Here is a 27862-nt window from a genome sequence, read left to right on the forward strand (position 1 = left end):
CACGGTGGCTAATTTGCTGCCATTAAATTGCCGCCATTAATTTCACCAGCGTCGGTGATTGAAGCTGTTTTTAATTACAGTCAGACTTGTCCCGATGCCCCCTGTGTGTTTGAAGCCAGGCGGCCGGGTCTGCCCTGCTGTAATTGTAGCCTCTCGTTAAAAGGAGAGAGTCTCTTGTGAAGTTTTAAGATGACCCTCAGTGCTCAGACACTCTCAGACCTCTTATCTCTCTGGCTCTTAATGGTAAGAGTTGTTTGGCCATTAGTGGAGTCCAGCAACACAACATCAACACGTAACGTCGTAGAGGACTCCGTCAGGGTAGAGACGGGTCACACACTGTGTCCTGGCCTCTGGCCGTTGTTTTCACGTGGACTTTTTTATTAGCACATCTACGCCGTTCTGAAGCTCATTTAGGAACAGGAACACCAAGCCTTTACCAAATCCACTGAGGAATACAAACGGTCACCGTCATTTGTTGAACAAACACAAAACAGAGTCGCTTCCTCTAGACCAATTCCCTGGAGGGCCTAGTGTCTGCTGCTTTTAGGCTTTTCCTTTTAGTGAAGACCTAGACAACCAGGTGAGGGGAGTTCCTTACTAATCAGTGACCTAAATTCATCAATCAAGTATAATGGAGGAGCGAAAACCCACAGACACTCGGTCCTCCGTGGAATGAGTTTGACACCTGTGGTCTGTGGACTTTACAGCATGTTTTTGTGACGACTGTTGCTGTAAACAGACACAAGTACATTTGATTAGTTGATTGATTGACTGATAGTCCTCTTCTTGTCCTCCACCATGGCAGGAGATGGAGGGTGATCTGAGCGATGCCCAGCGGCAGGTGGCAGACCTTCAGGGCCAGTGCAGCAGCCTGGCAGACCTCCTCTCCTCCAGGCAGAAGGAGGTGGCACAGAGGGACCAACACGTCACCCAACTCAGGTCAGATAATAAAACCTTATAAAAATACATTGTATGTGACAGACGCCTTTCAGGTCACTCTTGGACACCTTGCATTAAAAATAAATGGAAACTGCTGTGCGATGTGCCATAACGTCTGTGATTTGGCATCGTCATGGATACAATGCACAATGACGTAAATGTCACAGGCAATATTTTTCATGCATTCAAATTGGTCTGTCATGTTGGTTTTGTATACCTTGTAAGTATAAATTGGTCTGTCATGTTGGTTTTGTATACCTTGTAAGTATAAATTGGTCTGTCATGTTGGTTTTGTATACCTTGTAAGTATAAATTGGTCTGTCATGTTGGTTTTGTATACCTTGTAAGTATAAATTGGTCTGTCATGTTGGTTTTGTATACCTTGTAAGTATAAATTGGTCTGTCATGTTGGTTTTGTATACCTTGTAAGTATAAATTGGTCTGTCATGTTGGTTTTGTATACCTTGTAAGTATAAATTGGTCTGTCATGTTGGTTTTGTATACCTTGTAAGTATAAATTGGTCTGTCATGTTGGTTTTGTATACCTTGTAAGTATAAATTGGTCTGTCATGTTGGTTTTGTATACCTTGTAAGTATAAATTGGTCTGTCATGTTGGTTTTGTATACCTTGTAAGTATAAATTGGTCTGTCATGTTGGTTTTGTATACCTTGTAAGTATAAATTGTACAGTGAAATGACCCTCAATTAAAATACGTCCAATATCAATTTATAATCTTGCTAAATTAGATTTACTTTTATGTGGCTTTCATTATCCACAAAAGTCTCAGTTAAACCCGTTTAGAGTAGTGTGTGCGAGAGTGTGTGCGACAGTGTGTGCGAGAGGCTCTAGCCGTCTCTCCACCCCGAGGCTCTGAGGCGACACGCACATCCTCGTCTAGAACCAGTTGATAAGCCCTGCATACCAGATGTGCTTTGGAGAGCTTTGTAGAGGCAGAGTCAGGGAGAGAGGAGGGGAAATGGTGCAGGCTTTGGCTAAGCTTTAGTCAATATGATAAAACGGTGAAAACCCAGGAGCCTTTGTGGGTAATCTCACCTTTTTTAACTACTCTGTGTCTTAACGTGGTGTCACTGAGAGATGTCAGCCAGTCACATCCGGCTCAGGGAAACGCTCTGTGTGTTAGAAGTGATTGAAGATGTCATTGTACTTTAGTAACGTCTTGTGTCATTATGCCACAAATTCTTTATGTTTTGAATATGTTTGTATAGTAGGTATTTGATGTTGCGTTGTGCATGTGTTTCTACGCAGGCGTGAGCTGCAGGAGGTGCAGGCCCTGTACAGACAGAGTAGTGAACATGCTGCAGAGCAGGCCCAGCTCATCCAGCAGCTAGAAGGACTCAACCTGGACACACAGAGAGTCTTACGCAACCAGGAAGAGGCTCACACTGCAGACACCACCTCTTATCAGAAGGTGACTAACTATACTATATATTACCACTCTATTCATTTACACTACAATACCCAGAGTCCTCTGTAACCAGGAAGAGGCTCACACGGCAGACACCACCTCTTATCAGAAGGTGACTAACTATACTATATATTACCACTCTATTCATTTACACTACAATACCCAGAGTCCTCTGTAACCAGGAAGAGGCTCACACTGCAGACACCACCTCTTATCAGAAGGTGACTAACTATACTATATATTACCACTCTATTCATTTACACTACAATACCCAGAGTCCTCTGTAACCAGGAAGAGGCTCACACTGCAGACACCACCTCTTATCAGGAGGTGACTAACTATACTATATATTACCACTCTATTCATTTACACTACAATACCCAGAGTCCTCTGTAACCAGGAAGAGGCTCACACTGCAGACACCACCTCTTATCAGAAGGTGACTAACTATACTATATATTACCACTCTATTCATTTACACTACAATACCCAGAGTCCTCTGTAACCAGGAAGAGGCTCACACTGCAGACACCACCTCTTATCAGAAGGTGACTAACTATACTATATATTACCACTCTATTCATTTACACTACAATACCCAGAGTCCTCTGTAACCAGGAAGAGGCTCACACTGCAGACACCACCTCTTATCAGGAGGTGACTAACTATACTATATATTACCACTCTATTCATTTACACTACAATACCCAGAGTCCTCTGTAACCAGGAAGAGGCTCACACTGCAGACACCACCTCTTATCAGAAGGTGACTAACTATACTATATATTACCACTCTATTCATTTACACTACAATACCCAGAGTCCTCTGTAACCAGGAAGAGGCTCACACTGCAGACACCACCTCTTATCAGAAGGTGACTAACTATACTATATATTACCACTCTATTCATTTACACTACAATACCCAGAGTCCTCTGTAACCAGGAAGAGGCTCACACTGCAGACACCACCTCTTATCAGGAGGTGACTAACTATACTATATATTACCACTCTATTCATTTACACTACAATACCCAGAGTCCTCTGTAACCAGGAAGAGGCTCACACTGCAGACACCACCTCTTATCAGAAGGTGACTAACTATACTATATATTACCACTCTATTCATTTACACTACAATACCCAGAGTCCTCTGTAACCAGGAAGAGGCTCACACTGCAGACACCACCTCTTATCAGAAGGTGACTAACTATACTATATATTACCACTCTATTCATTTACACTACAATACCCAGAGTCCTCTGTAACCAGGAAGAGGCTCACACTGCAGACACCACCTCTTATCAGAAGGTGACTAACTATACTATATATTACCACTCTATTCATTTACACTACAATACCCAGAGTCCTCTGCAACCAGGAAGAGGCTCACACAGCAGACACCACCTGCTATTAGCTATTAGTAACAACACAGTACTAATACACTCTACCCATAGCACACAGTACTAACACACAGTACTAACACACAGTACTAACACACAGTACTAACACACTCTACCCATAGCACACAGTACTAATACACTCTACCCATAGCACACAGTACTAACACACAGTACTAACACACAGTACTAACACACAGTACTAACACACTCTACCCATAGCACACAGTACTAATACACAGTACTAACACACAGTACTAACACACAGTACCCATAGCACACAGTACTAATACACAGTACTAACAAACAGTACTAACACACACTACCCATAGAACACAGTACTAATACACAGTACTAACACACACTACCCATAGCACACAGTACTAACACACAGTACTAACACACACTACCCATAGCACACAGTACTAACACACAGTACTAATACACTCTCCCCCTAGCACACAGTACTAACACACAGTACTAATACACTCTCCCCCTAGCACACAGTACTAACACACACTACCCATAGCACACAGTACTAACACACTCTACCCATAGCACACAGTACTAACACACACTACACATAGCACACAGTACTAATACACTCTACCCATAGCACACAGTACTAACACACAGTACTAACACACTACCCATAGCACACAGTACTAACACACTCTACCCATAGCACACAGTACTAACACACACTACCCATAGCATACAGTACTAACACACAGTATTAACACACACACTACACATAGCACACAGTACTAACACACAGTACTAATACACTCTACCCATAGCACACAGTACTAATACACACAACCCATAGCACACAGTACTAACACACAGTACTAATACACTCTACCCATAGTACACAGTACTAATACACACAACCCATCGTACACAGTACTAATACACTCTACCCATAGCACACAGTACTAACACACTCTACCCATAGCACACAGTACTAACACACAGTACTAATACACTCTACCCATAGCACACAGTACTAACACACAGTACTAATACACTCTACCCATAGTACACAGTACTAATACACACAACCCATAGTACACAGTACTAATACACTCTATCCATAGCACACAGTACTAACACACTCTACCCATAGCACACAGTACTAACACACTCTACCATAGCACACCGTACTAACACACAGTACTAATACACTCTACCCATAGCACACAGTACTAATACACACAACCCATAGCACACAGTACTAACACACAGTACTAACACACACTACCCATAGCACACAGTACTAACACACCGTACAAACACACAGTACTAACACACAGTACTAACACACAGTACTAATACACACAACCCATAGCACACAGTACTAACACACATTACTAACACACACTACCCATAGCACACAGTACTAACACACTCTACCCATAGCACACAGTACTAACACACAGTACTAATACACTCTACCCATAGCACACAGTACTAACACACAGTACTAATACACTCTACCCATAGTACACAGTACTAATACACACAACCCATAGTACACAGTACTAATACACTCTACCCATAGCACACAGTACTAATACACTCTACCCATAGCACATAGTACTAACACACCGTACTAACACACCGTACTAACACACAGTACTAACACACAGTACTAACACACTCTACCCATAGCACACAGTACTAATACACAGTACTAATACACTCTACCCATAGCACACAGTACTAACACACAGTACTAACACACACTACCCATAGCACACAGTACTAACACACAGTACTAATACACTCTACCCATAGCACACAGTACTAACACACAGTACTAATACACTCTACCCATAGTACACAGTACTAATACACTCTACCCATAGCCCACAGTACTAATACACTCTACCCATAGCACACAGTACTAACACACTCTACCCATAGCACACAGTACTAACACACAGTACTAATACTTCCGGCGCCGACAGAGATGGCCGCCTCGCTTCGCGTTCCTAGGAAACTATGCAGTTTTTTGTTTTTTTACGTGTTATTTCTTACATTAGTACCCCAGGTCATCTTAGGTTTCATTACATACAGTCGAGAAGAACTACTGAATATAAGATCAGCGTCAACTCACCATCAGTACGACCAAGAATATGTTTTTCGCGACGCGGATCCTGTGTTCTGCCTTACAAACAGGACAACGGAGTGGATCCCATGCAGCGACCCAAAAAACGACTCCGAAAAAGAGGGAAACGAGGCGGTCTTCTGGTCAGACTCCGGAGACGGGCACACCGTGCACCATTCCCTAGCATTCTTCTTGCCAATGTCCAGTCTCTTGACAACAAGGTTGATGAAATCCGAGCAAGGGTAGCATTCCAGAGGGACATCAGAGACTGTAACGTTCTTTGCTTCACGGAAACGTGGCTTACTGGAGAGACGCTATCCGAGGCGGTGCAGCCAACAGGTTTCTCCACGCATCGCGCAGACAGAAACAAACATCTTTCTGGTAAGAAGAGGGGCGGGGGCGTATGCCTTATGACTAACGTGACATGGTGTGATGAAAGAAACATACAGGAACTCAAATCCTTCTGTTCACCTGATTTAGAATTCCTCACAATCAAATGTAGACCGCATTATCTACCAAGAGAATTCTCTTCGATTATAATCACAGCCGTATATATCCCCCCCCAAGCAGACACATCGTTGGCTCTGAATGAACTTTATTTGACTCTTTGCAAACTGGAAACCATTTATCCGGAGGCTGCATTCATTGTAGCTGGGGATTTTAACAAGGCTAATCTGAAAACAAGACTCCCTAAATTTTATCAGCACATCGATTGCGCAACCAGGGGTGGAAAGACCTTGGATCATTGTTACTCTAACTTCCGCGACGCATATAAGGCCCTGCCCCGCCCCCCTTTCGGAAAAGCTGACCACGACTCCATTTTGTTGATCCCTGCCTACAGACAGAAACTAAAACAAGAGGCTCCCACGCTGAGGTCTGTCCAACGCTGGTCCGACCAAGCTGACTCCACACTCCAAGACTGCTTCCATCACGTGGACTGGGACATGTTTTGTATTGCGTCAGACAACAACATTGACGAATACGCTGATTCGGTGTGCGAGTTCATTAGAACGTGCGTTGAAGATGTCGTTCCCATAGCAACGATTAAAACATTCCCTAACCAGAAACCGTGGATTGATGGCAGCATTCGCGTGAAAAGCGCGACCCACTGCTTTTAATCAGGGCAAGGTGTCTGGTAACATGACCGAATACAAACAGTGCAGCTATTCCCTCCGCAAGGCTATCAAACAAGCTAAGCGCCAGTACAGAGACAAAGTAGAATCTCAATTCAACGGCTCAGACACAAAAGGCATGTGGCAGGGTCTACAGTCAATCACGGACTACAGGAAGAAATCCAGCCCAGTCACGGACCAGGATGTCCTGCTCCCAGGCAGACTAAATAACTTTTTTGCCCGCTTTGAGGACAATACAGTGCCACTGACACGGCCTGCAACGAAAACTTGCGGTCTCTCCTTCACTGCAGCCGAGGTGAGTAAGACATTTAAACGTGTTAACCCTCGCAAGGCTGCAGGCCCAGACGGCATCCCCAGCAGCGCCCTCAGAGCATGCGCTGACCAGCTGGCCGGTGTGTTTACGGACATATTCAATCAATCCCTATACCAGTCTGCTGTTCCCACATGCTTCAAGAGGGCCACCATTGTTCCTGTTCCCAAGAAAGCTAAGGTAACTGAGCTAAACGACTACCGCCCCGTAGCACTCACTTCCGTCATCATGAAGTGCTTTGAGAGACTAGTCAAGGACCATATCACCTCCACCCTACCTGACACCCTAGACCCACTCCAATTTGCTTACCGCCCAAATAGGTCCACAGACGATGCAATCTCAACCACACTGCACACTGCCCTAACCCATCTGGACAAGAGGAATACCTATGTGAGAATGCTGTTCATTGACTACAGCTCGGCATTCAACACCATAGTACCCTCCAAGCTCGTCATCAAGCTCGAGACCCTGGGTCTCGACCCCGCCCTGTGCAACTGGGTACTGGACTTCCTGACGGGCCGCCCCCAGGTGGTGAGGGTAGGCAACAACATCTCCTCCCCGCTGATCCTCAACACTGGGGCCCCACAAGGGTGCGTTCTGAGCCCTCTCCTGTACTCCCTGTTCACCCACGACTGCGTGGCCACGCACGCCACCAACTCAATCATCAAGTTTGCGGACGACACAACAGTGGTAGGCTTGATTACCAACAACGACGAGACGGCCTACAGGGAGGAGGTGAGGGCCCTCGGAGTGTGGTGTCAGGAAAATAACCTCACACTCAACGTCAACAAAACTAAGGAGATGATTGTGGACTTCAGGAAACAGCAGAGGGAACACCCCCCTATCCACATCGATGGAACAGTAGTGGAGAGGGTAGCAAGTTTTAAGTTCCTCGGTATACACATCACAGACACATCACAGACAGAACTGAATTGGTCCACTCACACAGACAGCATTGTGAAGAAGGCGCAGCAGCGCCTCTTCAACCTCAGGAGGCTGAAGAAATTTGGCTTGTCACCAAAAGCACTCACAAACTTCTACAGATGCACAATCGAGAGCATCCTGGCGGGCTGTATCACCGCCTGGTACGGCAACTGCTCCGCCCTCAACCGTAAGGCTCTCCAGAGGTTAGTGAGGTCTGCACAACGCATCACCGGGGGCAAACTACCTGCTCTCCAGGACACCTACACCACCCGATGTCACAGGAAGGCCATAAAGATCATCAAGGACATCAACCACCCGAGCCACTGCCTGTTCACCCCGCTATCATCCAGAAGGCGAGGTCAGTACAGGTGCATCAAAGCTGGGACCGAGAGACTGAAAAACAGCTTCTATCTCAAGGCCATCAGACTGTTAAACAGCCACCACTAACATTGAGTGGCTGCTGCCAACACACTGACACTGACTCAACTCCAGCCACTTTAATAATGGGAAATGATGTAAATATATCACTAGCCACTTTAAACAATGCTACCTTATATAATGTTACTTACCCTACATTATTTATCTCATATGCATACGTATATACTGTACTCTATATCATCGACTGTATCCTTATGTAATACATGTATCACTAGCCACTTTAACTATGCCACTTTGTTTACATACTCATCTCATATGTATATACTGTACTCGATACCATCTACTGTATCTTGCCTATGCTGCTCTGTACCATCACTCATTCATATATCCTTATGTACATATTCTTTATCCCCTTACACTGTGTACAAGACAGTAGTTTTGGAATTGTTAGTTAGATTACTTGTTGGTTATTACTGCATTGTCGGAACTAGAAGCACAAGCATTTCGCTACACTCGCATTAACATCTGCTAACCATGTGTATGTGACAAATAAAATTTGATTTGATTTCATTTAATACACTCTACCCATAGCACACAGTACTAATACACACAACCCATAGCACACAGTACTAACACACAGTACTAACACACACTACCCATAGCACACAGTACTAACACACAGTACTAACACACTCTACCCATAGCACACAGTACTAACACACAGTACTAACACACAGTACTAACACACTCTACCCATAGCACACAGTACTAATACACAGTACTAATACACTCTACCCATAACACACAGTACTAATACACTCTACCCATAGTACACAGTACTAACACAAATTCCAATACCACCTTTTATAATACGGTTACTTCACCACACGACATCACACTCAACCATACACCACCACACGACATCACACTCAACCATACACCACCACACGACATCACACTCAACCATTCACTACCACACCATACACCACACAACATCACACTCAACCATACACTACCACACGACATCACACTCAACCAAACACTAACACACGACATCACACTCAACCATACACTACCACACCATACACCACCACACGACATCACACTCAACCATACACCACCACACGACATCACACTCAACCATACACCACCACACGACATCACACTCAACCATACACCACCACACAACATCACACTCAACCGTTCACTACCACACCATACACCACCACACGACATCACACTCAACCATACACCACCACACGACATCACACTCAACCATACACTAACACACGACATCACACTCAACCATACACTACCACATGACATCACACTCAACCATACACTACCACACGACATCACACTCAACCATACACCACCACACGACATCACACTCAACCATACACTACCACACGACATCACACTCAACCATACACCACCACACAACATCACACTCAACCGTTCACTACCACACCATACACCACCACACGACATCACACTCAACCATACACCACCACACGACATCACACTCAACCATACACTACCACACGACATCACACTCAACCATACACCACCACACGACATCACACTCAACCATACACTATCACACGACATCACACTCAACCATACACCACCACACGACATCACACTCAACCATACACCACCACACGACATCACACTCAACCATACACTACCACACGACATCACACTTAACCATACACCACCACACGACATCACACTCAACCATACAATACCACACGACATCACACTCAACCATACACCACCACACGACATCACACTCAACCATACACCACCACACGACATCACACTCAACCATACAATACCACACGACATCACACTCAACCAGTCCCCCTAACACTCTAACAAACATGACCACAACGGAGACACCAGCTCCTATCAGTAAAATCACCATGAAATCACTAAAAACCACAACACCACCCCCCCCCCCCCCCCAAAACCACATCACCACCCCGCCAAAACCAAATCACCACCCCGCCAAAACCAAATCACCACCCCGCCAAAACCACATCACCACCCCGCCAAAACCACATCACCACCCCGCCAAAACCAAATCAACACCCCGCCAAAACCACATCACCACCCCGCCAAAACCAAATCAACACCCCCCCAAAACCAAATCAACACCCCGCCAAAACCAAATCAACACCCCGCCAAAACCAAATCAACACCCCGCCAAAACCACATCACCACCCCGCCAAAACCAAATCAACACCCCGCCAAAACCACATCACCACCCCGCCAAAACCAAATCACCACCCCGCCAAAACCAAATCACCACCCCCCCAAAACCAAATCAACACCCCGCCAAAACCAAATCAACACCCCGCCAAAACCAAATCAACACCCCGCCAAAACCAAATCAACACCCCGCCAAAACCAAATCACCACCCCGCCAAAACCACATCACCACCCCGCCAAAACCACATCACCACCCCGCCAAAACCAAATCACCACCCCGCCAAAACCAAATCACCACCCCGCCAAAACCAAATCACCACCCCGCCAAAACCACATCACCACCCCGCCAAAACCAAATCACCACCCCCCCAAAACCACATCACCAACCCCCCAAAACCAAATCAACACCCCGCCAAAACCAAATCACCACCCCCCCAAAACCACATCACCAACCCCCCAAAACCACATCACCAACCCCCCAAAACCAAATCAACACCCCGCCAAAACCAAATCACCACCCCGCCAAAACCAAATCACCAACCCCCCAAAACCACATCACCACCCCGCCAAAACCACATCACCACCCCGCCAAAACCAAATCACCAACCCCCCAAAACCACATCACCAACCCCCCAAAACCACATCACCACCCCCCCAAAACCAAATCACCAACCCCCCAAAACCACATCACCAACCCCCCAAAACCACATCACCAACCCCCCAAAACCACATCACCACCCCCCCAAAACCACATCACCACCCCGCCAAAACCAAATCACCACCCCGCCAAAACCAAATCACCACCCCCCCAAAACCACATCACCACCCCCCCAAAACCAAATCACCACCCCCCCAAAACCACATCACCAACCCCCCAAAACCACATCACCACCCCCCCAAAACCACATCACCACCCCGCCAAAACCAAATCACCAACCCCCCAAAACCACATCACCACCCCCCCAAAACCACATCACCACCCCGCCAAAACCACATCACCACCCCCCCAAAACCACATCACCACCCCGCCAAAACCACATCACCACCCCCCCAAAACCACATCACCAACCCCCCAAAACCACATCACCATAAGGCAAGCTGACAATGTGTTGTCTTTACAGTGGTAATACAGTGAGGCAGTAAACATGTTCTCTCTTCAGAAGTTCAACGTTGTGCCAATCTCATGGTTGCCAAGCCACTCACTGTAAGCCCTGTCTGTAACAGGAGTTTCTGTGTGGAGAGGTGGTGGGACAAACATGGATAAAAAATCTGTCCAGTCAGGGGGTTGGTTTTACACTTTCCACTACTCTCCCACTTTCTCCTTCAACCCTTTTTCCTTCTCTCTCTCCCTCCCTCCTTCCAGATGATCATAGCATCTGTCCTCTCGTCTTCTCCATGGAAATAGGAGAACGATCGTTGTCACGACTCTCTGTCCCGTCAGCACCCGATGTGATGAGTGTTTCTGTTTTCTCTCCCTCTCCTCTACTTGTGGCCACAGCTCTACAACGAGCTGAGCATATGTTACCAGGCGCTCAAATCCAACGAGGGCCGGCTCCGCCAGAGTCACGTCGCCCTGACAACCCAGCTGGGCCAGAAGGAACAGCAGATTGTGCAGCTCCAAGGCCAGCTACAGCAACAACAACAACAGCAGACACACAACCAGCAGCAGCTTCCACAGACCATGGCCCCAGCCGGTCCCCCAGCCAGGCAGACCAACTCTAAACACTTTGAGGTGAGCTGTCAGAGGTTTGAGCTAGAGGCAAGTTGAAGACATTTTGCGTCACACTTCTCAGGGATTATATTGAGAGTGCTGTACAGCCAGAGGCAGTGAACTGAGTGTCCATATTGTCTACCTCAGAAGTTCTTCATTGCAGACAGATGTGTGTGTGTGTGTTTATGCACGCCACTGCATGCACTTTCACACTTTAAGTATTGCTTGATGAAATAATGAATGTTTGTTTTGACCCATGTCACGTCCAAGTTGTTTATAATGGTCCAGCACTTACACCACCCTTGATATAGACATACGTCTAACCTCCGACCCCCTGACACTCAACCAGTGTGTAATTATTGTCCGGCCTGGCAGGAGTGTGTGGGTGGTGATATGCCCACCATAGCCCGTTGTGGGGGTGGTCTTTAGAGACAGAGAGATGCTTATCAGGCGCTTGGCTTGATATCCAGCCCACCCTTGATCTTCTGATCTTCCCATTTCTGTTCAAGCCCAATGTCAGTGTCTTTCATGTAGATTTCTGATCTCTCTCCTCTCTTGGGTCTCTCTCTCTCTCTCTCCTCCCACCAATGTCTCTCTATCTAGACTGGGACTCAATTAAAAATTATCTTCAGGTGATAGAATCATAGAAGCAGCATCCATTTTGCCATTCCCCTCTGCCCAGGTTTAATTGGAGATGGGTAATGGTGTTGAGTAGTGATGGTGTCAGCTCTCCCCCTTTCTCAACTCACACCCAGAGGGTAGAGAGTAACAAGATGCTGTCTGTCTGTCTGTCCAGCTCCATCAACCAAAGTAGCGCTTAATATCTTTTAATGATGCGTTTATCAGTCATCCTCCCTATTGGTTAGACCACACATGGTCAGTCACGGTCCACAGATCCACAACAGTAGCAAGACAATATCAGGCGGTCGTATTGCTGATCTAGGATCAGGTCCACCCTGGCCATGTAATCTTATTGATTTATAATCTAAAGGTATAATCTAAAACTGATCCTAGACCAGCCCTCCTACTCTGAGATATGTTATACATACAGGTGCTGATCTGAGCAGTGTTACACCTTGCAGAACGGTTTGCTATTCGCTGCTTTACAAATTGATTGTGTTTGTCTAATTTGACGGGTGGTAATCCTCCAGATAGCATCGCCCCGGACAGGAAGTCAGAAGATATCAGTGCAAATGTTAAGTGAGTTACAATTGCCTCTGTCTCACTTAACCCTGTTAATTCAGCCGAATGAATGCTGAAATATAAATGGATCAATTAGCGAGCAATTAAGTCCAGCTATGCAGTGTTACCCCAGTAATTAATACTACGTTCTAGAGGAGACGCGTTCCAGGCCGGTGTGTGGTGTGTGTGCATGCATGTTTATAACTGAGGGTTTTTGCGCGTGTGTGTTACAAGTCTTTGTGTGTGTGTGTTCTTTCTGACACTGCCAATACAAGGCACCCCTGTCTCTCAGTCTTCCACCCCAGTAAGCATCCATCCATCCATCCGTCCATCCATCCATCCATCAATCCTCCATCATAAGAAACTCAGATCACATAATTTTCGGGCATCTTTATGCATCAAAACCGATGCGTGGCATCAATATTAAATAGTGTTTACCCAGAGCACATGTAGCCGGCGCCTGGGCTGCTTTGTCTCTTAACTTTCCTTACCTACTGACATCAAAGTGAACAGATCAGATTATCGTCCCAAGGTATCCCAGCCAGTCAGGAGGGAGAGGCCTCTCCGTTTCCCAGGCTATAATTGCACTGACAGGGCGTGTGTGTATTCCAGCGTAAATAGCTAATTCCATAACGACTTCCTCTCGCCGAACACCTGTTAAATTCTAATGCACCGGTTGTTAGCCGGAGATTTATTTTAATTTGAAATGTTTGGAAGTTACCTGTTGGAGATGATCAAAGTGCTGATGGCTGGGGGAGCGCCGGGCGGGGGGAGACGTAGCTAGCGCCACACTCATTTGAATACGGGGAAAGAGAGGGAAGAGCGACGGCTTTGAACACTACTTTCTCGGAGGGAGAGGAAGGCAGGAGGAAGGGGGTGCAGGAGGTGAAAAAAACACCCCTTGTGTGTTATGTTGCCATGCTCTGCTAGATAACTACTGTCTGTCTTCTGTCTCCATGTCTGAAGTGGAGTTAACACTTTACAGCCAATGCTCAATGCTGCCTCTGGGACTGAAGTAGGTCAAGTCTGAATAGGAATCAGTCTGTCTAGTAGTCAGACGATGTCAATCTGGACTTCAATCTTGTCTACTTTCTATAGCTACTGTAGTACCTCAGGTACCTTCATCTACACATTTGTACTGGAATGCAGAATTCAGGTGAAAGTTGTGTTAATGATTTGGAGTTGGGAAGTAGGTGAAATCTAGTTTTACATCTGCTTTTGATTGATCTCCATTTGTTTTGAAGGAACGGCCAGTGATCCTACTAAAACTGTCTCTTGTACCATAGTTGTATCCTTGTGAGAGTTTCTCACAACGAGCTTGCTAGTTCTTTGCTAGCCATTCATCTCGATAGTTGGATGCCTTTGTGCCTTTATGTGAGTCAGCGAGTACACTGCAGACAGACCGAGACAGGTCTCCATAGAGTCTAGAAGATGGCCCTGTGCCCTGTTCTTCTATTCAGCCTGAAGGTTCTGGCTGTGGTCTGACAACCCAGCAGCCCAGGTGACTCAGCTCAGCCACACACCAGCCTAGATGATGGGTTGCCAGGTTGGATCGAGCGGTTGCCAGATTGGCGGCTGCCACCGCAACCAAGGAGACTGGGGAAACCCCCACAAGTGATCAGTGGCCACCAGCAGAGTTTTGTAGCCGTAGCCCAATCAGCCCACACTGTCACCACATTGCACACAGGGTAGCTAGCTACTGTTTCTCTGGCTGGCTACAGTAAAGCAGTGATTAGTAGAACCCACATTAGAATACATAGCAGACCTCAGGCTTTTCTGGACAGCCATCTAAATGAACAGTGACTTCTTAATTGTGTGGGCAGCCGTTCAAAGCAGAGCTCACTAGCGAAGCCCCTCATCAGCGTTGGAAATGAAGGAGGTGGGAAGATGAGGCTCTCAGTCAGTCCAATGAAGTTGGGACTAGGTTGAAGAGGGGGATTTTAGAAGGACACCTATTGTCCTTTTCGTCAACTTGGAACTCGGCCTCCTATTCTCATATAGTGCACTACTTGTTGCCACTCTGAAGGGAATAGGGTGCTAGCTGCGTTAACAACACTTTTTCTCTCTTTCTTATTCTCCTATTTTCTTCTAAGTAAAAGGTACTTTAGTTGCCTGGATCCTTCCCTCCTTTCCCTCAGCTATACAGCCATGCCTCTTCCTATAACATCTGCCTCCATCTAATCCTTGTTTAGTGTTAGTGAATCAGGCGCTGTCTGTCAGATGTATAATTCAGGTATCACTCCCCACTCGCCCGCCGCTCTGTTCCGCCAGGGTCAGGTTTGGATGAGGAGAGGTGCTTCTTTTGATCAGCATCCTCATCCTCATCATCATCATCATACATGACATACCCCTGGATCCTGTGGAGTTATAGACCTAGTGAAGAATGGAAGATGTGTGTGTTTTTTTAATGTTTAGATGGTTAGTGATGGTGGACAGAGGCTCAGAGGGGAAAGCATTAATAGTTGGTTCTCAGATAGGATCTATGAAATCGTAATGCTACAAAAGCAGATTGATGGAAGTGGAAGCCGTGATGTCGGGTTGGAATTTAGAAACGTAACAAAATCGATTTACATGAAAACACCCCAAAAATGATGAAGTGGAAAGTGGAGCCTAATGGAAGGCAGAGCAATAGAGGGAAACTTCTGCCAGTTGTGGACTGAAAGCCATTTTGTTGCAACCTACGGTAAAGCTACCTTCATTTAAATAGAGCCATGTTTTTCCATCATTTAATGACTTTGACTTCATACTTTGTGTCATAATGAATTTATTTGGAGTGTGTGCGACCCCCGTGGGAATGGAACCCACGACCCTGGCGTTGCTAGCGCCACGCTCTCACCCAGTGAACCACCCAGAGTCAGGGCTCTGTGTCTGGCAGCAGATGAGAGCCCATATATTAGACCTGAGACAGTAATGACATGGACTCAACATGGACTCCAGTGTTGTGATTTAATAGCTCAAGTGGTCTCATTAGAAGGGAGCCCTGTGTACTGCAGCTCTCCTCATTAACCAACCACAGCCATGTGCTGCAGGCACACAGGTCAGACAGACTGTGTGGGTGGACCCAGCAGCACTACACACACACACACACACACACACACACACTGCCCCTGTCTTGTCCTTCCATTAGGTCCTCCAGCACAACCCACTTCCACTCAGGAACCACCATCCAGACTAACACAGCCCACTGCATCTGAACTGGGGGGGTTACACAAACACACCCCCATGCGCCCTCCAGTACCACCCAACTCCACCACAACCCCCCGTCCCGTCCATGCGTTACCCTAGCCTACCTCTCCAACAGCATCGGAGACACAGGCAGAGAGAGCCCGGCGTTGCCACAGATATGAGGTAGGGCCTGCCCTGGTTATAGCTGCTCCATAATTAACAGTGATCAGATTTGTTTTGTGGCATAAATGGTGCATGTGTAGAACATTAGCCATGGCACTGCTCATTTAAATTCAGCTGAAGGGCTCAGCAGCAGACGGGTCACGAGCTTCAGGGAGCACAATCACAAGCCTCCTCCATATGTTCCTGCCGCATTTTACCAGGGCCACGAGCGCCAGATAAGTTCCCAGAAGAACCTAATCGTGTTCGGTAATTACAGCGCGCCTCTCTCTCTCTCTCTCTTTTTTTTTCGCTCTCTCCCCCTTCTCTCTCCCTCCCCTCCCTCCTCTCCCCTCCCTCCTCTCATCCCTCCCCTCCCCTCCCTCCTCTCATCCCTCCCCGTTCTCTTCTGCTTTGGCTTAGAAAACGAGGGAGGAAAGAACTAAAACAGTCCCTCATCAGATAATTTGTAAATTGCTTTACGTGGCCGATGCCGACCGAAAAAACTCTGGTTGGTTGTTCTTCTTCTTTTTTTCCCTCCGTCCGACTGAGCTAGAAATTATAAATAATTGTAACAGATGTAGCAATATGGCCAGCCTCCAATAAACGAGGCCCCAGATAATTTGGCCGACCCCTTCTGACAGGCCAATTTAATAAAATGTGAACAAAATCTTCCACCGCTAATAATTTATCATCCCCTCTCCCCGTTGGTTAAAGTGAATTACCCCGACAGTTAACAAGGTCACACCCAGATGCCAAGCGACTCGCAACAAGGCTGCTACTCCTGATGATGGGATCAGGAAACATCGAGAGGTGATGACAGCGCTGGTGTTGTTTCTTTCATTACCTGTGATCCTAGAAAACACACACACACAGGTGCCAAAGCGCTACTTGTCAGTCTGAAGTTTTTATACGCTATCATGGAATGTGGTGTGTGTGTTATAGAGGTCGACTGATTATGATTTTTCAACGACGATACCGATTATTGGAGGACCAAAAAAATCTGATACTGATTAATCGGACGATTCTTTAAATTTATTTGTAATAATGACAATTACAACAATACTGAATGAACACTTATTTTAACTTAATATAATACGTCAATAAAATAAATTTTGCCTCAAATAAATAATGAAACATGTTCAATTTGGTTTAAATAATGCAAAAACAAAGTGTTGGAGAAGAAAGTAAAAGTGCAATATGTGCCATGTAAGAAAGCTAACGTTTAAGTTCCTTGCTCAGAACATGAGAACATATGAAAGCTGGTGGTTCCTTTTAACATGAGTCTTCAATATTCCCAGGTAAGAAGTTTTAGGTTGTAGTTATTATAGGAGTTATAGGACTATTTCCCTCTATACCATTTGTATTTCATGAACCTTTGACTATTGGATGTTCTTATAGGCACTTTAGTATTGCAAGTGTAACAGTATAGCTTCCGTCCCTCTCCTCGCTCCTACCTGGGCTCGAACCAGGAACACAATGACAACAGCCACCCTCGAAGCAGCGTTACCCATGCAGAGCAAGGGGAACAACTACTCCAAGTCTTAGAGCGAGTAACGTTTGAAACGCTATTAGCGCGCACCCCGCTAACTAGCTAGCCATTTCACATCGGTTACACCAGCCTCATCTCGGGAGTTGATAGGCTTGAAGTCATAAACCGTGCAATGCTTGACGTACAACAAAGAGCTGCTGGCAAAACGCAGCGAAAGTGCTGTTTGAATGAATGCTTACGAGCCTGCTGCTGCCTACCACCGCTCAATCAGACTGCTCTATCAAATCATAGACTTAATAACATAATAACACACAGAAATACGAGCCTTTGGTCATTAATATGGTCGAATCTGGAAACTATCATCTCGAAAAGAAGACGTTTATTCTTTCAGTGAAATACGGAACCGTTCCGTATTTTATCTAACGGGTGGCATCCATTAGTCTAAATATTCCTGTTACATTGCACAACCTTCAATGTTATGTCATAATTATGTAAAATTCTGGCAAATTAGGCGGCCCAAACTGTTGCATATATGCTGACTCTGCGGGCAATGAACACAAGAGAAGTGACACAATTTCACCTGTTTAATATTGCCTGCTAACCTGGATTTCTTTTAGCTAAATATGCAGGTTTAAAAATATATACTTCTGTGTATTGATTTTAAGAAAGGCATTGATGTTCATGGTTAGGTACACATTGGATCAACGATACGCACCGCATCGATTATATGCCCCTGAACGAGGCAGTTAACCCACCGTTCCTAGGCCATCATTGAAAATAAGAATGTGTTCTTAACTTGTGGTGTCCAAAAATACAGATTTCTGATTGTTATGAAAACTTGAAATCGGCCCTAATTAATCGTCCATTCCAATTAATCGGTCGACCTCTAGTGTGTTAGTGCCTGGTATAGAAGGAAGTGGTAGGTATAGAAGGAAGTGGTAGGTATAGAAGGAAGTGGTAGGTGTAGAAGGAAGTGGTAGGTATAGAAGGAAGTGGTAGGTATAGAAGGAAGTGGTAGGTATAGAAGGAAGTGGTAGGTGTAGAAGGAAGTGGTAGGTGTAGAAGGAAGTGGTAGGTATAGAAGGAAGTGGTAGGTATAGAAGGAAGTGGTAGGTATAGAAGGAAGTGGTAGGTATAGAAGGAAGTGGTAGGTATAGAAGGAAGTGGTAGGTGTAGAAGGAAGTGGTAGGTATAGAAGGAAGTGGTAGGTATAGAAGGAAGTGGTAGGTATAGAAGGAAGTGGTAGGTATAGAAGGAAGTGGTAGGTGTAGAAGGAAGTGGTAGGTATAGAAGGAAGTGGTAGGTGTAGAAGGAAGTGGTAGGTATAGAAGGAAGTGGTAGGTATAGAAGGAAGTGGTAGGTATAGAAGGAAGTGGTAGGTATAGAAGGAAGTGGTAGGTGTAGCACTCTCTGGCTAGCTCAATGCATTATTTACTGCTCACCTTTTTATATAGGGTCATCAAGGATGAATGGAGAGGTGGCAACGCACAGTATGGTTGCATATGTTAAGGTTGTGTGTGCGTGCGTGCGTGCGTGCGTCCGTGCGCTCGTTCCACCTGCCTGTTATGTTAAGACCATGTTCCTCATCATTAATTGTGTATGACAAAGAAAGCCCAGGCAGGCTCTGCATATAAACCACTGCCCCCGAGGACTGTCCTTATCTACACACACACACTGGCCATATGAGTTAAAACACATGACGGGGAGAAAAGTGGGGACAAGATAAGGCTTTCTTTGAGGTCACATAAAGAACTGGATTACAGTACCCTGTTAGGTAACAGTAAGTATTGATGTTACAGTAGCTACAGTAACAGCTTACCTTGTACACTTGTAGAAGTACTGGCAACGTAGTTGGGGCTGCAGCGTAGGGTTATTCTGTTATTAGAATAGGGACAGGGACCGGTACAAACCAATTGAATAAACAAGCGTCTGTATAGATGGGCTTCTCTAAACGTCTATATTATGAACATGTTCCTCAATGTCACACTTCTCACCCCAATAATAAGTCTGAAACCCCCCCCCCCCTCTTCCTCCCCTCCCTCTCCCATCACACTAAGGGGACAATCTGGCCAGTGGCGTCTGTCCATCCATCATCCTCTCTGGGCGGCTGTGGGGCCTGGCCTCCTAGCCTCCTGCACACGCTCACAGACACTCCCGTTCGCCCTTGTCTCCCTGCTTTGTTTCGGTGGTCCTGTGGTGTGTGTGTGGGGGGGGGGGGGGGGTATGTTGGGGAGCGTTAATTGACTGGGCTGGTAGGTGGTGATAAATAGATAGGTCCTTGATAGGGAACGTCTCTCACGCCTGGAGTTGAGTTCAGACCGCTGTCCCCTCCTCGTTGGAGCTTCCAGTTCCCAGCTTACATGCGTCTGGATGTTTACTGCACAACCTTCAAGCTTTAGGTACAGGTACAAGGTCAGGCTCAAGTCTAAGATCAGGGTTTAGTTGAGGATTAGTTTGAACTTTTCATGTTTTTTCACACAATTCTTTTTCTTCTCTCAAATTCAAATCAAGGCCTATAAGCTGGAATGTTTTAATTGGATCACATTTAAAATATATATCTATATATAAATAATAATAATTGGTTCCCAAAATACAACTTTCACCTTTGTCATTTCCCAGAGGCTGCTGGGTCCTCCGACGTAGTCTGTAATGCTATTGTAAAATACTGTTTTTCTTGTCACCTTATCTGAATATCTGAGTCTAGTGTGGTGGATCATGTGGATGTGCTTGGCCTTTTACAGGAGCAGACTCTGTATGACTCTCCAGATCAGGAACCCAGTGGAGAGGAGGCCCCACCCTCAATCTGTAGCCCGGTCCCACAGGAGCCCCCGGGGCCCCCAGACACATCGCTGGCCCTCAGCCCCACCAGGGGCCAACACACTGGGAGACGGCAGGTGGGTCAGCTACTATGCACACACACACACACACACACACACACACACACACACACACACACTACCCCAGTCACCTCAGAGACTCACCCCAGTCCGTTAGGAGACGGCTACTGGGGAGACAGGGGCAAGTTACAGTGAATCATGGGAATCATGTGATTAATTTGATCCATTCTCTGGCAGCCGTAGTCCTGCACCCCCACCCCCCCTCCCCGGGCCGGCGTGTGCTGTGGGTTTCATGCATGCCTGGGGCTCAGGCACTGGCTGATTTACCACATTAGGCTTCCGATCGTTCAAATTCCAACCACTCACTATTTTGACTAATATGTTTTTAGATAACACTCCAAATCTGCCATACAGACACACATCGTTAAGGACTTTGTAGGCAGCAAAAAAAATACATGTCACTTTTGCTTCCACTTAGGCTTTTTAACATGAATACAGGCCAAAACATCATTGACATCTCTTTAGAGAGAGGGTCATACAGCATACAGCACCATGACGGGCCCAGCTGTACCAGTCTGTCTCTATTCTGTCTGCCAGAGGAGTCTTCCGTTACACACCTGGGTGGGTGGTGTTAACACCCAGCTACAGAGATGACACAGACATTCCATTAGTCCGGCCCTCTCTTCTCCGCTCCACCTGGACAGGGGCCTGGCCCTAGTACCTTATCTGATCTGACACTGGAGGGAATACTGACCCTGACACACACACAGCGCCCGCATGCACGCACACACCACACACACATACACTCACGCGCTGGCCAGCGTTCACACACAACCTTCAGCCGCTCTGCCCACATCACACTGTTTTTTTGTTGTTGTCACTTTCCCTCCAGCCTCCAGTCCATATCAGTCAAACCATTATAGGGGCTGTACTTTAGCATGTCTTGTGTGTTAGTTTATGTACAACACTCTCTCCTGGTTCTTCCCTGCTCCTCTTAATGTGTCTTAATGTCTCTTAATGTCCCTTTTAAAACCTTTTAGTACCTGTTGCTTTTTTTTGCATCCTGAAAAGCACCGAGTGGGTCTTTGAATGGCCCATATAGCTGTGGGTGTGTGTGGGGGCGCGTGTTTGTGTGTGGCTTACAATATATCCCATTCACATCACCCGGGTCCTGAACAAGTCGTGCTTTGAGAGCCCTGGCTGGCGCTGCTACACACATGACACGGTGCTGCCATCATAAAGAACTCCATTGATGACAGTGTGACCCCACCAGTCTCTCTCTCCACTCACAGGGAGATGGAGAGAGTGGAGGGAGGGGTGAGGAGGGGGGGTCTATGGAGTGCCTCTCCAACGTGGAGCTGGGGTCATCAACCGTTCAGGAAATAACATACTTTTATTTCTCGCACTCTCTCCTTCTGGTAACGCATCTCTCTCTCTCTCTTTCTCTCTACTTTCTCTCTCTCTCTGTTTGTGGAGCCATTACGGGGTGCATGGCACAGGCAGGTCGTGGCCCCTAGCCAGCTGTCGAGGCGAGATGAGGGCACATCTTCATCTTCCTTACGCCTTCGCCTTTTTTGTTTTGTCCTCAGGCTGTTTGTGTGTGTGTGTGTGTGTGTGTGTGTGTGTGTGTGTGTGTGTGTGTGTGTCTCGATGGCTCGGGCACGAGTTGTGGCTGGCCCAGCATTAAAGAGATAACGGCGTGTTCCTCCATAACAAGTCGTTTCGTAGTACACACACACACACACACACACACACACACACACACACACACACACACACACACACACACACACACATCTTCATCTGGACCTGTTGCAGGACAGACGGCAGACGGGCTGTCCAACTGGAAGAGAGGAGCATCTGCACCCACAGCCTTTCATCGATCACTGTGTGTCCCTCTGTCCAGTCCTTCACTGTCTGTTCACTCTGTGTTGTGTGACTTTTACATGTGATGCAAATGGATGTTCTCCAGCTGACCCCACAAACATGAATATTATCAGACTTACATTTCAGTCCAGGTGGAATTTCTGTCTCCGGCTTTATTTGGGTTTTGATGAAGGGTATATGGTTTGATAACACCTGAAAGATAATTCAAACCGCTTATGATTAGTGCTTGATCAGATATGATCATTACACACATAGCCCCTACACACACTCTATACCCCCCTACACACACACTATACCCCCCTACACACACACTATACCCCCCTACACACACTCTATACCCCCCTACACACACTCTATACCCCCCTACACACACTCTATACCCCCTACACACATTCTATACCCCCCTACACACACTCTATACCCCCCTACACACACTCTATACCCCCCTACACACACTCTATACCCCCCTACACACACTCTATACCCCCCTACACACACTCTATACCCCCCTACACACACTCTATACCTCCCTACACACACTCTATACCCCCCTACACACACTCTATACCCCCCTACACACACTCTATACCTCCCTACACACACTCTATACCCCCTACACACACTATACCCCCCTACACACACTCTATACCCCCCTACACACACTCTATACCCCCTACACACACTCTATACCCCCCTACACACACTCTATACCCCCCTACACACACTCTATACCCCCTACACACATTCTATACCCCCCTACACACACACTCTATACTCCCTACACACACTCTATACCCCCCTACACACACTATACCCCCTACACACACTCTATACCCCCCTACACACACTCTATACCTCCCTACACACACTCTATACCCCCCTACACACACTCTATACCCCCCTACACACACTCTATACCTCCCTACACACACTCTATACCCCCTACACACACTATACCCCCCTACACACACTCTATACCCCCCTACACACACTCTATACCCCCTACACACACTCTATACCCCCCTACACACACTCTATACCCCCCTACACACACTCTATACCCCCTACACACATTCTATACCCCCCTACACACACACTCTATACTCCCTACACACACTCTATACCCCCCTACACACACTATACCCCCTACACACACTCTATACCCCCTACACACACTCTATACCCCCCTACACACATTCTATACCCCCCTACACACACTCTATACCCCCTACACACACTCTATACCCCCCTACACACACTCTATACCCCCTACACACATTCTATACCCCCCTACACACACTCTATACCCCCCTACACACACTCTATACCCCCCTACACACACTCTATACCCCCCTACACACACTCTATACCCCCCTACACACACTCTATACCCCCCTACACACACTCTATACCTCCCTACACACACTCTATACCCCCCTACACACACTCTATACCCCCCTACACACACTCTATACCTCCCTACACACACTCTATACCCCCTACACACACTATACCCCCCTACACACACTCTATACCCCCCTACACACACTCTATACCCCCTACACACACTCTATACCCCCCTACACACACTCTATACCCCCCTACACACACTCTATACCCCCTACACACATTCTATACCCCCCTACACACACACTCTATACTCCCTACACACACTCTATACCCCCCTACACACACTATACCCCCTACACACACTCTATACCCCCTACACACACTCTATACCCCCCTACACACATTCTATACCCCCCTACACACACTCTATACCCCCTACACACACTCTATACCCCCCTACACACACTCTATACCCCCCTACACACATTTTATACCCCCTACACACACTCTATACCCCCTACACACATTCTATACCCCCCTACACACACTCTATACTCCCTACACACACTCTATACCCCCCTACACACACACTATACCCCCTACACACACTCTATACCCCCTACACACACTCTATACCCCCCTACACACATTCTATACCCCCCTACACACACTCTATACCCCCTACACACATTCTATACCCCCCTACACACACACTATATACTCCCTACACACACTCTATACCCCCCTACACACACACTATACCCCCTACACACACTCTATACCCCCTACACACACTCTATACCCCCCTACACACATTCTATACCCCCCTACACACACTCTATACCCCCCTACACACACTCTATACCCCCCTACACACACTCTATACCCCCTACACACATTCTATACCCCCCTACACACACACTCTATACTCCCTACACACACTCTATACCCCCCTACACACACACTATACCCCCCTACACACACACTATACACCTCTACACACACTCTATACCCCCTACATACACACTATACCCCCCTACACACACACTATACGCCCCTACACACACTCTATACCCCCCTACACACACAATACCCCCCTACACACACACTCTATACCCCTATACACACTCTATACCCCCCTACACACACACACTATACCCCCCTACCACACACACTATACCCCCTACCACACACACTATACCCCCCTGCACACACTCTATACCCCCTACACACACTCTATACCCCCCTACACACACACTATACCCCCCTACACACACTATACCCCCCTACACACACTCTATTCCTCCCTACCACACACTCTATACCCCCCTACACACTCTATACCACCCCTACACACACTCTATACTCCCCTACACACACACACACACACACTATACCCCCCTACACACACTCTATACCCCCCTACACACACACTATACCCCACTACACACACACTATACCCCCCTACACACACACTATACACCTCTACACACACTCTATACCCCCTACATACACACTATACCCCCCTACACACACACTATACGCCCCTACACACACTCTATACCCCCCTACACACACAATACCCCCCTACACACACACTCTATACCTCTATACACACTCTATACCCCCCTACACACGCACACTATACCCCCCTACCACACACACTATACCCCCTACCACACACACTATACCCCCCTGCACACACTCTATACCCCCTACACACACTCTATACCCCCCTACACACACACTATACCCCCCTACACACACACTCTATACCCCTATACACACTCTATACCCCCCTACACACACACTATACCCCCCTACACACACACTCTATACCCCTATACACACTCTATACCCCCCTACACACGCACACTATACCCCCCTACCACACACACTATACCCCCTACCACACACACTATACCCCCCTGCACACACTCTATACCCCCTACACACACTCTATACCCCCTACACACACTATACCCCCCTACCACACACACTATACCCCCCTACACACACTATACCCCCCTACACACACTCTATTCCTCCCTACCACACACTCTATACCCCCCTATACACACTCTATACCACCCCTACACACACTCTATACTCCCCTACACACACACACACACACACTATACCCCCCTACACACACTCTATACCCCCCTACACACACACTATACCACACTACACACACACTATACCCCCCTACACACACACTATACACCTCTACACACACTCTATACCCCCTACATACACACTATACCCCCTACACACACTTTACGCCCCTACACACACTCTATACCCCCCTACACACACACTATACCCCCCTACACACACACTCTATACCCCCCTACCACACTCACTATAACCCCCTACCACACACACTATACCCCCCTACATACACTCTATACCCCCCTACACACACTCTATTCGTCCCTACCACACACACTATACCCCCCTATACACACTCTATACTCCCCTACACACACTCTATACCCCCCTACACACACACACTATACCCCCCTACACACACACACTATACCCCCCTACCACACACAATATACCCCCCTACACACACTCTATTCCTCCCTACCACACACACTATACCCCCATACACACTCTATACCCCCCTACACACACTCTAATCCTCCCTACCACACACACTATACCCCCTATACACACTCTATACCCCCCTGTACACACTCTATACTCCCCTACACACACTCTATACCCCCCTACACACACACACTATACCCCCCTACAAACACTCTATACCCCCCTATACACACTCTATTCCTCCCTACCACACACACTATACCCCCTACACACACACTATACCCCCCTATACACACTCTATGCCCCCCTACACACACACACTATACCCCCCTACACACACATACCATACCCTCCTACACACACACACACTATACCCCCCTACACACACTCTATACCCCCCTATGCACACTCTATACCCCCCCTACACACACTCTATACCCCCCTACACACACACACACACACACACACACACTATACCCCCTACCACACACACTATACCCCCCTACACACAAACTATACCCCCCTACACACACTCTATACCCCCCTACACACACTCTATTCCTCCCTACCACACACTCTACCCCTCCGCACACACACTCTATACCCCCCTACACACACACACACACTCTATACCCCCCTACACACACATTATACCCCCCTACACACACACACACACACA

At 46.9% G+C, this 27862-nt stretch overlaps 1 protein-coding gene across 3 annotated transcripts in view; it reads left to right on the forward strand.

The window, feature by feature from the left end:
- LOC110533197 (centlein) overlaps positions 1-27862 on the forward strand; it is a 103181-nt gene that overhangs the window by 13305 nt on the left and 62014 nt on the right. For all 3 annotated transcript variants that reach the window (XM_036973829.1, XM_036973828.1, XM_036973827.1), the window contains 4 exons: positions 806-939; positions 2207-2369; positions 12340-12573; positions 21292-21444. In XM_036973829.1, the coding sequence (XP_036829724.1) occupies positions 806-939; positions 2207-2369; positions 12340-12573; positions 21292-21444 (684 nt within the window). The remainder of the gene's footprint in view (positions 1-805; positions 940-2206; positions 2370-12339; positions 12574-21291; positions 21445-27862) is intronic.

The sequence above is a fragment of the Oncorhynchus mykiss genome, unplaced genomic scaffold (genome assembly GCF_013265735.2).
Source record: "Oncorhynchus mykiss isolate Arlee unplaced genomic scaffold, USDA_OmykA_1.1 un_scaffold_329, whole genome shotgun sequence".
Classification (NCBI taxonomy): domain Eukaryota; kingdom Metazoa; phylum Chordata; class Actinopteri; order Salmoniformes; family Salmonidae; genus Oncorhynchus; species Oncorhynchus mykiss.